Here is a 19,083-nt window from a genome sequence, read left to right as displayed (position 1 = left end):
TAACCATCCTGTAAACGTGATGACGGCATCCTCTGGCCAGCATGTTTCTTTCTAGTTGGAGGCTTGGTGTGTTTGATGGAGCATCAACTTAGACACAGAATTAGAATCCTAACTCTGCATCTTATGAACTGGGTGTGACATTAGGTAAATTACTTAACTTTCCCCAAGCCTCAAATTTCTCATCCGAAATGTGGAAATAATAACATTTCTCTTATAAACTTGCTGTGAGGAGTAAATAAAATAGTGTTTATGAATTACTTAGCATAGTCCCTGGGCATGTAATTTCTTAGTAAGTACTAATTTTTGTTGGTTAGATCCAGTCACAGGGGAAGCAAATTTACAGATATGTGGTTCATGAGCAACAGATTTTCTGGATTATTGTCTTACACACAGTAACCAGGCTGATCTTTAAAAATCACAAACAAGAAACAAATCAAATTATTCCCCTGCTTTAACTCTCTGGAGGTTTCTTATTGTACTTAGAAACTCATTGTCATGATCCCTAGGCCAACACCTGTGGTTCCCACCCTTGGCTGATGTGCATAGAATCTCCTGGAGAACTTTGAAAACTACTGGTGCCCAAATTGATGCCTAGAGATTCTGAAGAGCCTGGTCTGTGTGGGGACTGGGCACTGTGACTTTTATGAGCTCTCTAGATGTTTCCAGCATGATCTTGCCCTGACCCCTCCCTCCTGTCTGTGTTTCTTATTGGGCCTTCTTTCCTTCCCTGCTCCTATGACTGGGACCTCCCTTCTAATCTTTGAATGTGCTGAGCTCTTCCTTCAGGACCTAAAGCCTCTTCATTCCTGAGCTGGGTGCTACCACCCCTTCCATGTCAAGCTCACATTCCATCTTCATTATGACTCTGGCCTCTGGTCAGAACTTGGGGTGCTCTTTCCATTCAGGAAGCTGGGGCTTGGAGGGCCGGGACTGCACCATCAGAGTCTTTTGTTCCTGGTTGTAGTTGGAATCTCGTGCATTTTCATGTAGAGATTTCACTGTTTGCAGGGCCCATCTGGTCTTCACAGTGAAGAGAGAAGTCTTAGCTGTTCAAAAGTCATGTTGCTATTGGAGCCCCTGATATGTGGCCCAGACTATGGTAAGGCAAGTGAGGCATTGCCTTGGTCATAAATTTTAAGGAGGTCCCCCAAACTCAATAGTCAAGATAAATAATATTTTAATGTAATATTTAAACAATCAAAATTAATGCAAAAAATCCATGATGTAAAACAAAATCAGAATTTAGGTCAATTCCAGGTTGATTTAGTGAATAAAGAGATATCAATAGGGATTGCTTTATTTTATTGTATTTTATTTACTTAATTTTTTTTTAAGATGGAAGTCTCGCTCTGTTGCCCAGGCTGGAGTGCATTGGCACAATCTTGGCTCACTACAACCTCCACCTCCTGGGTTCAAGTGATTCTCCTGCCTCAGCCTCCCAAGTAGCTGGGATTACAACTGCCTGCCACCACTCCTGGATAATTTTGTATTTTTAATAGGGACGGGGTTTCACCATATTGGCCAGGCTGGACTTGAACTCCTGACCTCAAGTAATCCACCCGCCTTGGCCTCCCAAAGTGCTGGGATTACAGGCCTGAGCCAACACGCCCAGCCACGGACTGTTTTATATTTGTGGTTAAGGGGGATTTGAGGGATAATTTGAGTCTGTTCTGCTTTCTTGGGTTGTGTTTCTCAAACTGGCTTATGGGGATTTCCAGCGATGTAAATTTTGTGATGAAAATATTTTATAGTAAAGCACACAGGGCCATATTGTGGAAAGAAATGCCAAAATTTTATGAAATTTTAAAATAAGTCAGGCTCAACTACTGGAGAAGCTGAGGTAGGAGGATCGCTTGAGCCCTGGAATTGGAGGTTACAGTGAGCCACCATGCATTCGAAAGCAGAACAGAATCAACTTATCCCTCGAAAGCGCTACAGCCACAATATAAAAGTCATTACTGATATCTCTTTATTCACTAGATAGATCCTGAATTGTCTCGCTCTGTCTCCCAGGCTGGAGTGCACTGCGAGACCTTGTCTCTAAAACAAATAAATAAATAAATACAAAAATAAATACAAACAAAAACAAGCTCAAGACTTTAAAGAAATGATACCCCGGAGCTTTGAGACCAGAGACTCCCGAGTTACACACATTTTCTTCTTTCTGCCACTAGGTGGATGCAGTGGAGCGGGTTGAGAATCACTGTCATAAAGCTTGTAATTAAAGAACATCAGCGTGCCAGACAGTGGAGCTGCTATAAAGTGCAGAGTAGCTACTCCTGTGCTATACTTGGTCGCGTATGAGAGGCAAGTGAATGGAAGGGAGGCTCGAAACAATGGGAAGAGCCCTAAGAATCAGGTCTGATGAACTTACATAAACGGCCTTGCACACAACTTTTCTGGCTGAACCTGCACTTCCCATAAGTCAAATGCAAATGTTGGAAGGAATATCTTGCGAGGTTCTTTCTAGCTTGTACAGCCTGAGCTATTTTAAAGGAGAAAAGCTGACGAGAAATCGTCCTTGGAATTTGCAGTGCATAAACTTGACCAGCAAAGGGCAGCAGTGCACACACCTTTTAAAAAGTAACTTTCCAAATTTTCTACTGCCATGAGAGAGTTCTGATTCTACAAATAGGAGACAGTGTTTGGACCACTTAATAACAACCAACCATAAAAGTAAATTTTCTTTTTATTAAACCTTTTAATTTTACATTTGTAAACAGAAAAGAAATCCTTATTTTGTTGGCTCTGAGACATCACTTTCTTGGTTCAACTCCTTCCTCCTGACCACTGCTTCTAAGTCTCCTGTGCTGTTTTCTTCTCATCTCTTCGACCTCTACTTGTTGGGTTACCTGCCAGGGCCCAGTCTGCCTTCATTGATTTAACTCATTGCTAGTAACCTCGCCCTGTTTCCCAGATTTGCATCTCCAGCCCGGACTATTCCTCCGAGGTCCAGAATCACGCATATTCATCCACCTGTCCAAGGGATATTGCCAATTAGAGGTCTAGCAGGCATCTCAAATGTCTAATATGTTCAACTCTAATCCCTGATTCCCGCCTGCCTTCCCCATCTCAGAAAATGTCCTTCCAAATTCTCTAGTTGCTCAGGTTAAACACTTGCAACCACCTTGATTTCACGTTTCTCCCACGCCTCACATCCAATATGTTAACAAATCCTATTTTTTCTACCTTTGAAACATGACCAGAATCTGACACTTTTCACCACAGTTGCCACTGAGCCTCTTGACTATTATCAAGAAAGGAGGTGTGTTCTGTTTTGTAAAGATTATTAAAAGATGTTAAATTGGGACTTTTTTTTTGTATTTGTTTTGTAAGGTATCTCAAAGGCCAAGAATAATATAATGGATATTGTGTTCTCTAATGGAACGATTCATTTTCTCTCCTCCTCCACTGCCTTTTTGAGGATGGTGGAAATATTGGAGGCTTTTCAGAGTATGAAACGATTTTATTGCTGTTCACCAGGTGTCAGGAGGGTATGGTGTGGTGGGCCTGGGAGTGGACTGTTTAACCCTAGAACTTAGAAACCAGGGTCCCTGTGGAGCACAAACCCTAATAGGTCTTGGTGAGTAACAGAATAGATAAAAGAGAGCTCAGTCTAGTCATAAATCCTTTGACCAGTAGCCATTCATTGCCATGAGAAATTCCCCAAGAAGACACCCACCTCTTTTTCAGGCAATTCTGTTTACTAGATTCTGGAGGATTCGTTATCATCGAAGAACCCTGCCTTCTAGTCAGATGGTGCATTAGTCAGAATTCTTTTTGCAAGTAACATAAGTCAGCCGTAACACATACAAGTAGAAAAGGAATTAGAAAAAGAAAAGTAGTTATACTAATGTGAAAGAAAAAATAAACCTCAGGGCCCCAAAATCACTAAACCAACAGGGAAAGTCAAGCTGGGAACTGCATCAGGCAAACCTGCCTCCCATTTTATTCCTAAATAAGATAGCTACAAAGAAAAAAAAAGCTACATACCTCCCTCACAATTTGCCCACAAGGGAATTCCTTGTGGACAAAGAAAGGACAGAGCTCAAAGTCATCCCTCTGTTCACTTCAGACAAATGCATATGCAATGCTTCTTCTGCCCTATTGTTTCAATAAGCCAGACTAAGGCCTAAATGACCATTTCTCTACCTGCCTTTCACATGTGAAAGGCTGATCAGAGACTCAAAACAATGCAACCCCAGCAGGAAGCCCCCTTCCCTGCCTTGAGTTGTCACACCTTTCCAGAGTGAAGCAATGCACATCTTATACATATCGATTGATGTTTCTTGTCTCCCTAAAATGTATAACACCAAGCTGTGCCCCGACCCCCTTGGGCACATATATCAGGACCTCTGGAGGCTTTATCATGGGCTTGTCCTTAATCTTGGGAAAATAAACTTTCTAAATTAATTGAGATCTGTCTCATACTTTGAGTTCGCACTAGGTTGTTCACAAAGACACAAGGAACGCTGTAGATCCAGGATGGGGCTATGCAGGTGGAAAATGTACCTTTGATCATGTCACCAAACCAGTCCAGGGATACGCCCAAAACATGCTTGGCAGCATGAGGCTGCAGTGTGCACTGATGACATTACTGCTTATGGACTTGGTCTCACTGCTAGTGAGAGTCATTTTCTTGATTACTTTTCTCAAATTTGGGTGAGGTGAATCTGTAGCTCCACAAGATGGTGTAAAGTGGGCAATGTGAAGCCATGTAACCTTATTGAACATCTTTTTGGAGTGTCCATTTTATTTGAATGTTTCATGGAAAAAAATTATATTAAAATTTATACACACATAAAAGGCACAAGTTGTAATATTTACTATGAGAAGAAAACAGGATTTAAAAGATAAGCTTCAAACTGCACAAATAGCAGTGGGGGAGATGAAGATAGTTATTCACTTCCCTCTGCTGCTTATTGTGAACTATAAGAAGTCCCATCCTAAAGTGTCTGATGAAATACACGGACTTATAAGAGCAAATCTATGCATATATCTTATTTAGCCTTTTCTGCTAGACTTTGGGTTGGAGAAGTGATGTGAGAAGGTGGAAAGAGCACAAAATTAGGAGTCAAAAGGCCTGGTTTTAGCCTCAGTTCTGCCATGAACTAAGTAAGTGACCCAGGTTAAGACATTTCTATCTGTGCCCTCTAAGATATTTCTTTACATCAAAGAATGCAGTAGATAATTTCTAAGGTTCTTTTTGGCTTTTAGTCTCTAAGTCATTGGAATGGAGACGTTAGGTGAGCATTCTTCTTTGGAGCTGTAGAACATTAGTTTGATCACCAGAAGACACAGGATCCCACGGTGATATAAGATTATAGGAAATGAACAAAACACAGTCTTCTCTCATGAACTTCTCTCACAGTCTTCTCTCACTTCTCTCTCTCTTTTCTGTTTTGTGTATTTATATTTTCCATAATAGGGTAGGTTATACCATTGCCCCAAATCTCATGGCCTAGCACCAACAAATGCTTATGTCTTGCTCATGCTACATTCTTCACAAGGACCAGAAAGGTGCTCTGCTCCATGCAGTCACTCAAGGATCCAGGCAGACAGAGGTTCTACCATCTTGTATTTGCACCATTTGGAGCACATGGCCTCTTAAGTTGCTTCTACAGATAAAGGATAGACTGGAAAATTCCGTAAGATCTTTTTCCTGCCTCAGCCTGCAAAGGATGTATGTTACTTCCATGCCTATTTCATTGGCCATAACTGATTACATCTGTAAGGAGACTGGGACATATAGGTGAGCAAATGGAACATATAGAAAGTAATAATGTCTCTAAGATAAATATTTACAATTCACAAATGTACAAAGAATTTTATAGATGCATCCATAATTCACATTTTGTGTCATTATCACCATTTTCTCCTAAACTACATAAAACTTATTTTATATATTGACATGTGCTTCATATTTATCATTTATCACTGCCTGCTAATTTTCATCAGGAGCATCAATGACTATTCAATATTCTATTATATTTATGTACCATAGTTAATAAATGTATTGACATTTAAGTGATAATTTATTATGGTTTTTTGCTATTATAACTTATTGAATTGATGAAATGACATACCTTTATTAACTGATTTTTCTAAGATTAATTTCTAGTTCCAAAAGGCTTTCCACTTTGGATGGTAAAAAGGGAGATAGCATTTCTACTTATATGCATAAATTAATTCTAGGTAGTGAATTTTATAGATTAATTTCTAGTTCCACAAGGCTTTCCACTTTGGATGGTAAAAAGGGAGATAGCATTTCTACTTATATGCATAAATTAATTCTAGGTAGTGAATTTTATTTATCTGGGAATAATTTTTAGATATGGCAACTCTCATTCATTTTGACAAGAAAAATCTAAAGCTCATAAACCCTGAATCCTATATGCTTACTCTCACAAAAATCTCTAATGTCCTGCTGGGATTTATCCACAGTTTAGATTAGACCTGGAATACATATGGTCATGCAACAATGATCTTAGAATGGGACTTTAACTTGGCTTTAGGAACTGAGGCTGAGAGTAATAGAATTGATTTTTTTGTGTGTGTGAAGCTCCTATTGTAATAATGAGAATACTTTGATTCACTCAGTTAAAGTTTTCCCCTGATTTATTGTGTACGTACAATGAAGGATCAAGAAAGAGAAATTTTTAAATGGAAGCATTAGCCAGACAAGTTTGACCTCACAGTTTTACTAGGGGATATATCACCTAGTTTTGGATCTATTTCTAACATCTTAACATTGTGAAAAGAGTCTTGGGAACCTGGTTAAATCCCAAAGAATGCTGCAATAGGAGGTTGGCCCTTATGAGTTATTTAATATCTTGAGCTGCCTTCGGAAAATGTTGCTGAGCAGGCATTGAAGAGTATGAATAAAATTTATTGAGAATTTGTTTATTATGATTAACAGAGGTAAAAGCCAGTATATTACTGATTAATATAGGTAAAAGGCAGTTAAGAAATTGGGAATGCTTTCTCTTCTGCTTTCTTCTATGATGCACAAGGTGTTTCACATTTATGCCCCTATGAAAATTACTAGGCAGTCCTAGTCATTAGATCTTTCAGCAGTTTGTAGTTTTAGAGCTTCTAAGTTGACTTCTGTCTTTTCTATTCATACAATTACACATTCTGTGATGATATTTTTGGCTCTTGATTTACATTGGGTACTTTCACAACCCACTGCTCATGAAATTTGCTTTTGTACTCACTGATTGTTTTTGCATAGGCCCCTCCAGGCCACGACCAGCTGTTCGGATTTTATAAACGGGACCTTTGCATTGTGAACTGAGCTACAACAGGCAGGCAGGGGCAGCAAGATGGTGTTGCAGACCCAAGTCTTCATTTCCCTGTTGCTCTGGATCTCTGGTGAGGAATTAAAAAGTGCCACAGTCTTTTCAGAGTAATATCTGTGTAGAAATAAAAAAAAATTAAGATATAGTTGGAAATAATGACTATTTCCAATATGGATCCAATTATCTGCTGACTTATACTACTACTAGAAAGCAAATTTAAATGACATATTTCAATTATATCTGAGACAGCGTGTATAAGTTTATGTATAATCATTGTCCATTACTGACTACAGGTGCCTACGGGGACATCGTGATGACCCAGTCTCCAGAATCCCTGGCTGTGTCTCTGGGCGAGAGGGTCACCATCAACTGCAAGTCCAGCCAGAGTGTTTTATACAGCTCCAACAATAAGAACTACTTAGCCTGGTACCAGCAGAAACCAGGACAGGCTCCTAAGCTGCTCATTTACTGGGCATCCACCCGGCAATCTGGGGTCCCTGACCGATTCAGTGGCAGCGGATCTGGGACAGATTTCGCTCTCACCATCAGCAGCCTGCAGGCTGAAGACGTGGCAGTTTACTACTGTCAGCAGTATTATAGTACTCCTCCCACAGTGCTTCAGCCTTGAACACAAACCTCCTCCCCATGTGTTGGGCCAGTAGGTCTTTGCTGCAGCAGCTGCTTCCTCTGCACACAGCCCCAAACATGCATGCTTCCTCTGTGTGTCGGGGAGGTCACTCTCTTGATTTATTCGTTGGAGTGTTTGCAGGGCCCAGGATAAAATTAAGAGATTTGACTTTTGCTGGATCTCTTTTTGTAGAAGATTATTAAAGCAAAATGTTGTAAAGATCCCTTAGAGACACTGTCAGGAGTTTTTGTGTTACAGGAACCTGCATGTTTCACATGGACACAACACATGACCGAGCCAAATAGATTTATCTTTACTCTCTAGAACAGGGTCCACTCAGTTTTACGCACAGATGGGTCAATTCTTTCCCCTATGTGCCTCCTTGACTCTGGAAAGTTTCTACTTGGATTTCTAATTCTCTTTTTTCTTTCTTCATCTGCAATCCTTCCCAGTATTAAACCTTGATCGTTCCTATTCATAGCCTCACACATAGAAGGTAGTGTCCCTCTGTAGCTTTTTCCTTCCAGAGACCTTGTTTTCCAACAAAACCCAACTGGTCAATGTTGCTGAAAATTCTTGCTCACTCCACCCCCTTTTGTTCTGCCCTTTTTCCCCCTCAGTTTCTTTCCATCATATTAATACTTTCATAGGCAATTTTCTAATTCTTTATTACTCTAGAAATATGTGACAGCATTTCTCATTGCCTTTTACAATAGTTTGCCAACTTTCTTCTTATTTATTTATCATTTTTCTATTTTTAATTTTCATGGTATATAGTAGAAAGATTACATATATACATATATATACACTCACACATATATATATATATACACATATATATATATATTTATGGGGTACCTGGGATGTTTAGATACAGGCATGCAATGTGTAATAATCACATCATGGAGAATGGGGTCTCCAGCCCCTTAAGCATTTATCCTTTGTGTTACAAACAATCCAATTATACTCTTTTAGTTATTTAAAAATGTATAGTTAAGTTATTATTGACTAAAGTCACCCTGTTGTACTAGCAAATAGTAGGACTTATTCATTCTTTCTGAGTATTTTTTGTATGGATTAACTATCCCCACTTTCCCCCTACTCCCCACCCCCGCCCACTACTCTTCTCAGCCTCTGGTCGCTATCCTTCCAGTCTCTATGTTCATGAATTCTGTTGTTTTCATTTTTAGACTCTGCAAATACATGAGAATAAATGATGTTTGTCTTCCTGTACATGGCTTATTTCACTAAATGTAATGACGTTAGTTCCTTCCATATTGTTGCAAATGACAGGCTCTCATTCTATTTTATGGCTGAATAGTACTCCATTGTGTTTATGTACTATATTTTCTTTTTCTGTTCATCTGTTGATGGACATTTAGGTTGCTTCCAAATCTTAGCTATTGTGAACAGTGCTGCAACAAATATGGGAGAGCAGATATCTCTTTGATATACTGATTTCCCTTGTTTTGGGTATATACCCAGCAGTGGAATTGCTGAATGATATGGTAGCTCTATTTTTAGCTTTTAGAGGAACCTCCAAACTGTTCTCCATAGTGCGTGTACTAATTTACATTCTCACCAACAGTGTACAAGAGTTCCCTTTTCTCCACGTTCTTGCCAGCTTTTGTTATTGCCTGTCTTTTGGATATAAGCCATTTTAACTGGGGCGAGATGATATCTCATTGTAGTTTTGATTTGCATTTCTCTAATGATCAATGATGCTGAGCACCTTTTAATATGCCTGCTTGTCATTTGTTTGTCTTCTTTTGAGAAATGTCTATTCAAATCTTGTGCCTATGTTTGATTGGATTATTAGACTTTTTCCTATAGAGTTGTTTTAGCTCCTTATACATGTTATGGTTCTTAATCTCTTGTCAGATGGATAGTTTGTAAATTTTTTCTCCTATTCTGTGGTTGCCTCTTCACTTTTTCGCTTGCTTCCTTTGCTGTATAGAAGCTTTTAAACTTAATGTGATCCCATTTGTCCATTTTTGCTTTGATTGCCTGTGCTAGTGGGGTATTACTCACGAAATCTTTGCCCAGAATGATGTCATGGAGAGTTTCCCAAATGTTTTCTTGTAGTAGTTTCATAGTTTGAGGTCTTAGATTTGTCTTTAATCCATTTTGATTTGCTTTTTCTATATGGTGAGAGATTGAAGTCTAGTTTCATTCTCTTGCATATGGATAGCCAATTTTCCCAGCATTATTTATTGAATAGATTCTTTTCCCTAGTGTAAATTGATGACATCTTTGTTGAAAATGAATTGACTGCAGGTATGTGGATTTGTATTGCAGGGTTCTCTATTCTTTCCATTGGTCTATGTGTCTCTTTTTTATGCCAGTGCCACTCTGTTTTGGTTACTATAGCTCTGAGTATAATTTGAAGTCAGGTAATGCAATTCTTTCAGTTTTGTTCTTTTTGCTTAAGATAACTTTGGCTATTGTGGGTCTTTTGTGGTTTAATATAAATTTAAGGATTTTTTTTTCTATTTCTGTGAGAAATGTCATTGGCGTTTTGATAGGGATTGCATTGAATCTGTAGATTGCTTTGGGTACTATGGAAATTTTAACAATCCTGATTTTTCCAATCCATAAGCATGAAATATCTTTCCATTTTTTGGTGTCTTCTTCGATTTCTTTCATTGGTATTTTATAGTTTTCATTATAAAGATCTTTCACTTGTTTGGTTAATTCTTATGTATTTAAGTGTGGTTATTGTAAATGGGATTATTTTTAATTTTTTGTCAGAGTGTTCACTGTTGGCATATAGAAATACTGTTGTTTTTTGTACGTTGATTTTGTATCCTCCAGCTTTTACTGAACTGGTTTATCAGTTCTAAGAGTTTTTTAGTGGAGTCCTTAGGTTTTTCAAAATATAAGATCATATAATCGGCTAACAAGAATAATTTGACTTCTTCCATTGAATTTTTGATATCGTTAATTTCTTTCTTTTGTCTGATTGCTCTAGCTAGGACTTCCAGTACCATGCTGAATAAGAGTGGTGAAAGTGGGCATCCTTGTCATGTTCCAGATCTCTCAGGAAAGGCTTTCACTTTTCCCCCATTCAGTGTGTCTGTTATATATAGTTTTTATTGTGTTAAGATATGTTTCTTCCACATCCAGTTTATTAAGCGGTTTTTACTTATTTATTTTTGTTTGTATTTTACACATCACTTCTATTGGCCATTCCTAGCTCCAAGAGGGTCTGTGTTGATGTTGTTATTGTTTTCTAATAAGGAAAAAGAGGAAAACTGAGGTTAGAAGACAAGTAGCCACCTGTGCACAGGGTCAGACATAAAGTCAAATGATCACTGATGCAGCTCTGGTGATAGGCCTCTCTGAAAAATCGCCAAACTTAACGCCAAATCCTAAGGACTCCATACCTAAAACCCCCTAAAATGAGATCAATGAAAATGAGCAGTGGGCAAAATTGGGACCCATGAGAATGTATCCAGTAGGATCATGATCAGTGAAGCAAATGGGTTTAACTTGGTTTTCCTGGTTTATTATTATTTATTTCCTGGTTTATTATTATTATACTTTAAGTTCTGTGATACATGTGCAGAACGTGCAGGTTTGTCACATAGGTATACACGTGCCATGGTGGTTTGCTGCACCAATCAACCCATCATCTACATTAGGTATTTATCCTGATGCTATCCCTCCCCTAGCCTCCCTCTCCTCCGACAGGCCCTCATGTGTGATGTTCCCCTACCTGTGTCCATGTGTTTTCATTGTTCAACTCCTACTTATAAGTGAGAACGTGCAGTGTTTGGTTTTCTGTTCCTGTGTTAGTTTGCTGAGAATGATGGTTTCCAGCTTCATCCATGTCCCTGCAAAGGACATGAACTCATCTGTTTTTATGGCTGCATAGTATTCCATGGTATATATGTGCCACACTTTCTTTATCCAGTCTATCATTGCTGGGTATTTGGGTTGGTTCCAAGTCTTTGCTATTGTGAATAGTGCCGCAATAAACATATGTGTGCATGTGTTTTATAGTAGAATGATTCATAATTCTTTGGGTATATACCCAGTAATGGGATTGCTGGGTGAAATGGTATTTCTGGTTCTAGATCCTTGAGGAATTGCCACACTGTCTTCCACAATTGTTGAACTAATTTACATGTACCAAAACAGATATATAGACCAATGGAACAGAACAGAGGCCTCAGAAATAGTGCCACACATCTACAACCATCTGATCTTTGACAAACCTGACAAAAACAAGCAATGAAGAAAGGATTCCCTATTTAATAAATGGTGTTGGGAAAGCTGGCTAGCCACATGCAGAAAACTGAAACTGGATGCCTTCCTTACACCTTATACAAAAATTAACTCAAGATAGATTGAAGACTTAAATATAAGACCTAAAACCATAAAAACCCTAGAAGAAAATGTAGGCAATACCATTCAGGACATAGGCATGAGCAAAGACTTCTTTAGCATTTTTTTGATAGAGTAGCACAGGTAAGTATCTGTCTGTTTTTTTTTTTTCCAACTGTATTTCCTTCTGCTCTATTTTTTTCTCTCTCTGCAACTTCAAATATTTGTAAATTAATTATTGAGAAAATAATAATAGTAATAATAATAATTATTATTATTTGAGACAGGGTCTCACTCAGTCACCTAGGCTGGAGTGCAGTGGTGCAATCTCGGTTCACTGCAACTTCTGACTCATGGGTTCAAGCAATTCTCCTGCCTCACCCTCCTGAGTAGCTAGGTCTACAGGTGTACACCACCAAGCCTGGCTAATTTTTGTATTTTTAGTAGAGACAGAGTTTTACCATGTTGGCCAGGCTAGTCTCAAACTCCTGACCTCAAGTGATCCGCCCACCTTAGCCTCCCAAAGTGCTAGGATTACAGACATGAGCCAACGCTCCCAGCTGAGATAATGATTTTTTAATCAAATAATTAAGTTTTCTTTCTGTTCCCTATATATTGATGTATGTTATATATTGTCATTGAAATTTTGATTGTACTCACCATGGGATATCTTACTTTGGAATAGGCAGCATCTCAAATACAATTTATTTCCTTTGGCAGAAGGAGGATTATTTTGTTGTGAATTCAAACCTTCATTAACTTTAGTGTAACATAATACCATAAGTGACGTCTCCTGTTATTAAATCACAAACAGTATTAGGAATGAGAGGCTGAGGCAGGAGAATGGCTTGAGCTCACAGGTTTGAGGCCAGTTTGAGTGACACAGTGAGACCCCTCGTGAAAAAAAAGAGAAAATTTTAAATGCGGTATATTTAAAACATATTTCTAGACATTTATTACTGGTATATGGAAATCATGTTTATTATCTAATATTATAAACTCTGACATGATCACTATCATTTCTTTAGTTTTTATAAATTTTCAGCATTTGTGTGATTATGTCATATGTATTTATTGATTGACATAGAACTTAATGTCTTATAATATAATACAGAAGTGGACATGAGTATATTATAATTTAATTAAAAAATGAAAGAACTTCCACTTAGAAGATCACCATAGCTGTTGCTATAAATGCAGAAATAAACACAAAGTTAACTAAAAATTCATGTGTATGATGACATCGGAGAGCTACAGAAGACACAAAGATTAGATGACCTAAAATTCTAGAGAAGAAATAGACCTCTGTAGGTGAGGTAAATCTGAGCTCTCATTTAGTTCTTTTTGTGTGTGTGTGGTTTCCATGGAATCTATTTAATCAAAACTGCAGAAGATTCTAGAAAAACACATTTTTAACCAAGGACTGCAGATGATTCTAAGTTTTGAGTAAAAGTGTGGTTGGGGGAAACAATTTTCTGCTTTATTGTGTGTCCGAGTACATACATGATAAAAGTAAAAGCCAGGGAATGGAATAAAACATCGCTTTATATAATATATTAGTAGATACCTAAATACAATATGGTCTTAAAAATGAAGTCATATGTATATAGTTGTATTCCTAAGTATGTTAGTCCCCCCTCATCCACAAATCCCCTTTCTGTGGTTTCAGTTACTTATAGTCAACCACAGTCTAAAACACATGAGTACTGTACAAGAAGATATTTTGAGAGCGAGAGAGACCAACCAGATTCACATAACTTTTCATATTAGATCTTAGTGATGCAAATTAGATCTTACTGATACAAATGAGACATTGAATTAAGTCTTTCTCTCAGTCTGACCCTTAGAATTGTCTTTTGTAAGATTTTAAAATGCATCAAGTAATACTTACATATGTAACAGCTGACCCCTGAGCCATCACTGACACAGATGGTACCAGGACCGCTGTGCACAGACAGGTTTTCGACTCTGAGTAGTAGACACAAGTTTGCTGTATTTGCAGCCTCCACTTGAGGGCTTGGGGGTTGCCTGGCCTGGCTACACTGATAGCACAACTGGCTTTGACTCTATCCCCAATTCCCCTTCCTCCCTATCCCCTATGCAAATCCCAATAATTCTCTAGGTGATATCCTGGGGATTTCCTTGGGATATTCTTGGTCTTCATCCTGCCTTAGAGAAAACTGATCCTCAGAGGCCTCACCTCATCCAGAGTTTTAGGTTTATCCTGACCCAGACTCTAATTCCAGGGCTATCCTCTTGAGTTGGAGGAAGAAATGGTGATTTTTAAAAGATAATCATCCGTGGCATCAGTAGTCAGAGGCTTCATGCTGATGAGCTGTAGGAAATAAGATCAAATGGCAGCAAAAGGGTGGAATACGGAAGTTTCCAAAATAAGAATAAGGTATAGCCCATTTGGTTCACTGGAAATTAAAGAGACCCATGGCCTTGGACAATGATGTATGTGTGAGTTACACACCCTTCAAAGAAACATGGTGTTATCTTTGTGTGTCTGCATTGAATAGCTTGGTCATATAACGGTAATAAGAATGGCAGCAAAATGCCCAGTCATCGCCCAATGAGCTCATGAACAAAGTGATCGCAGTGGCAGGAATGGAGCTTATGCATGGCCTCAGTAAAATGGACTTTCACTCCCTACAGCTGATCTGGCTGTGGCCACAGCCGAGTGTCCAATCTGTCAGATGCAGAGACCTACACTAATTCTCTAATATGACACCATTCCCCTGGGTGACAAGCAGCTACGTGGTGGCAGGTTGATTACATTAGACCACTTCCATCATGTAAGAAACAGCATTTCATTCCTACTAAGATAGATGCCTACTCTGGATATGAATTTACCTTCCCTGAACACAGTGCTTTTGCCTGAACTATGATCCATAAACATACAGAAAGCCAATAGTCCTAAGCAAGTTTATATTCTCTGGACACAGTTTTTAGCTGCTGCAATCAAACATGATTTAATTAACTTACCATGGGTAAGTGGCTTCTCTTCCTTAGCTAACAAATGTGCCACTCAAAAACTTAGTTTTGCGGCAGCCTCATTTTCATTTTTTAATTTTGTGAATAAATTGTTATGAACAGCTATTGTGTTTTAAATTTTTCTAATTTTTACAAATCATGAATAGGTATTGGATTTTGACACATGCTTTTTCTGCACGTAATGATATAATCATATGAAATTTCTTTCCTCTCAATCTGTGTATCTTTAATTTCCATTATTTTTCTTATTATATTGGCAGAACTTGTAGTACTATGTGGAAAAGGAGGTAAGAGGGAACATCTTTTCCACATCTTAGCAGGAAAGCTTCTAATTTCTCACCATTAAATATGGTGTTATATGCAGATTTTTGTAGATGGACTTCATGACTTGCATCTACAAGAGGAAGTTCTCTTCTATTCTCAGTTTACTGAGAGTTTTTTCTTTATAATTAATGAGTATGGGATTTCTTTAAATTCTTTTTCTGCATTTATTGATATGATTATGTATTTCTTCTTAATCTGTTAATATGATGGATTACATTAATTGGTTTACTAATGTTGAACCACCCTTGCAGATGTGGAATAAATCCCAATTGGTTATAGTATATAATTCTTTTTAGATATTGTTGGGTTTGATTTACTAATATTTTATTGAGGAATATTGCATCTATTTTCATGAGCAATATTGGTCTGTAGATGTTTTTAGTAATTTCTTTTTTTTGGTTTGGCATTCTGATTATGCCGGTCTCATAGAAACAGGAAGTATTCTCTCTTGCTTTTCTCTTCTGGAATATATTGTAGAGAATTGGTATAATTTCTTCCTTAAATATTAGATAGAATTCACCCATAAATCCATCTAGGCCTGGTGTTTTCTGTTTTGAAAGCTTATTAATTATTGATTCTACTTCTTTAATAGATACAGGTCTTTTCTGATTTCACTATTTCTTCAGTGTGAGCTTTTGTAGATTGCATTTTTCAAAAAGTTGGTTTATTTCATCTAGGTTATCAAGTATGTGGGCACAAAGTTATCTATAGTATTCTTTTTACTATTTCTTTTTAGCATACATAAAATCTATAATGATGTCCTCTTTTTAATTCCTTGATACTTTTCGTTGCTCTGAAGTCTGGTCTGTCTGAAATTATTCTGGTTTTCTTTTGATAAGTGTTAGCATGGTATATCTTTCTCCATCCCTTTACTTTTAATCTATATGTCTTTATATTTACAATGGATTTCTTGTAGACTACATATAGTTGGGTGTTTTTTGTAATGTGTGCTGACAATCTCTTTTAATTGGTGTAACAATCCACTGATGTCTAAAGTGATTATTAGTACATTTGGATTGATGAATACTGTTTGTTATTTCATATTTGGTGCTCTGGTTCTTTTTGCTCATTTGTTTCCACACTTTTTTTCTGTCTTTTGTGATTTCAATTGAGCATTTTGTATGATTCCATTTTCTTTCTTTTCTTAGCATATCAGTGATGGTGATCTTTTTTTTGTTTTTTTTTTTTTTACTTTTTAAGTAGTTGTACTAGGGATTGCAATAAATGTACAATTAATCCAAGTCAGGTTTTATTTACTTTTTTATGTTAATTTTTTTATTAGAATGAAAGCTATAAATAAACACATTACATACAGAAAACTTTTAATATATATTCCTATGTGTAGATTACACAAGTGATGTTTGAATACATTCTTGTTATTAAGAAACTACAATGAAGTATTTAGATTAAAAAGTAAAAGTCACTCTTCATACACCACTAGTGGTCTTTCTACTGTTCCAGTGATTTAATAAAATAATTTTTAATTGTTTTGCCAAAATATTTTATTATTAAATAATAATTTTTCATATTTATGGGGTACATGTGACATTTTGATATATGTGTGTGTGATAAACAAATCAAATGTGTAATAAACAAATCAAGATATTTAAGACATCCATCACTTCAAACATTCATAATTTCTATGTATTGAGAATATTCAAAATCTTCTCTTTTAGCTACTTTTAAATGTACAATGTTATTGATAGCTATTGTCACCCTATGATGCTATCAAAAACTTATGCCTTTTCTCTAACTGCATGTCTGTACCCATCAACCAACCTCTCTTTATTCCCCCCTTCCCAGCTTCTGGTAACTATTCTACTCTCTAGCTCCATAAGATCCACTACTTTAGCTCTTACATATGAGTGAGAACATGAAATATTTGTCTTTCTGTGTCTGGCTTATTTCTAAGTCCACTTTTAATTAACATTAAATGTTTCATGGGTAGTGCAAATATGTTATGATAATAGTAGCTATTAATCAAAATTCTATGTATTACTGCTGTTATATAATTGTGTGGCTTAATAAATTGAAATTAAATTGAAGTATAATTAATTTTAACTCTCCAGCCTGAGTATTAAAACAGTAACTACTGATGCTTAGGCAGTAAGCACTGTGAGTAAATCATTACAAAATAAAAGCATACTCATAAACATTGTAACAAAACATATCAAGGAGTTATTATAATTCTCCCAAGAGTTTAGAATCTCCATGTTTGAAAATTGCTGTAATAATGCAAAGCAATTTTCCACAGTATTAGAAGTAAAAACTAAGTTTAAATATTGTTATATTTGATAGAAAAGAACATTATTCTCATATGAAGATTCAAATTATCAATTATTATTGAGAAAAACAATTTAAAAATTATTTTTTCCTTGTAATGGAGGATCCAGTGATATGATAGAATGCATAAGCAGACATTTTGAATTATATGAAAGCTGATCTTGCTATTCATGTTACTATTATATTTTCAAAGTAATAAAATATTTTTGAGAAAATTCTCTTCCTGTTTTAAGAAGCAGCCCTGCATTTTTATTTTGCACTGGGGCTCACAAATTATGTAGTTGGTTCTGTTTTCCAGTAATACATATCAGATACCAGCAATGCTGAAGTTTGGAAACTTTCTAGAATGCTTTTTGTTTCATTAGCAAGAGTCCTCCACCTCCATGATTCCCTTTGCCTTCTAGAAGAATAAAATGGGAAAAACAGAATTTTACTATTAAAAAAAAAACCCAGAAGAGTAACATCACTTTCCACTCAAACTGACTACACTAATCTAATTTCTCATTCTTTATCTCTTTTACACTAAGGTATACCTGTAATTTTCAGAGTTCCATTTTCAAAGACTGCTTATAGTTTTTTAAAATATGCATTTATGGTATAGAAAGAAAATCATTTTACGACTACCAGGTTCCATTGAAAAGTAATTAATACACTGTAGTCAAAATAAAATAAAAATTTTAATACATGAAAACAACTATCGAAATGTTATGAAATTATAGTTTAGTAGAACTAACAAGTGCATTAATGCAAAAGAAAAATAGGGCTCAGTAATCAGGGAACCAAGTGTGCATTGTAAAAGTGCAGCCTCTCTGACACTGGGTTTCATCACAGGTAACAGAACAGGATGCTTGATGCAGGGAACAAAAAAAGGCAATTGTTGGCAATGTCAGGAATATTGCCATGGCGTCTACCACTGGTGGGTTACTGAGCATCAGAACCACAGAAGAGGTAACACTGAAGCCTGCAGAATAATGAGTCTTGTTGCAGAAATGCAAAGAAAAAGATGATAAATGCACACCCAGGAGGTTACGTTAATTTTAACCTTCTGAGTGTGCACAGCTGTGAAGATAAAACTATGCACAGCTCATGGGTTAGGTTTCACACAGTCTGCCATTTAAACACTCCCTATGTCACCATCATGTACCATATAATTTGCATATTTGTCCTTTATATAACCCTGTAATATGTTTGTGGCCATAAAATCTATGCTGTCAAACTGAT

The 19,083-nt window shown here is 36.8% G+C and overlaps 1 protein-coding gene and 1 gene segment (V, D, J or C); one reads left to right on the top strand and one right to left on the bottom strand.

Moving 5' to 3' along the window:
- LOC134756433 (immunoglobulin kappa light chain) overlaps positions 1-19,083 on the bottom strand; it is a 72,355-nt gene that overhangs the window by 21,325 nt on the left and 31,947 nt on the right. The window lies entirely within an intron of this gene.
- On the top strand, positions 5,655-8,072 carry LOC101150519 (immunoglobulin kappa variable 4-1-like). The segment is given in 3 exon segments: positions 5,655-5,752; positions 7,235-7,374; positions 7,595-8,072. Coding segments are annotated over 2 exon segments (384 nt in total).

Source organism: Gorilla gorilla, chromosome 12 (assembly GCF_029281585.2).
Source record: "Gorilla gorilla gorilla isolate KB3781 chromosome 12, NHGRI_mGorGor1-v2.1_pri, whole genome shotgun sequence".
Classification (NCBI taxonomy): Eukaryota; Metazoa; Chordata; class Mammalia; order Primates; family Hominidae; genus Gorilla; species Gorilla gorilla.
Note: the sequence above shows the minus strand (reverse complement) of the source record. Positions and strands in the feature narration are given on the sequence as shown.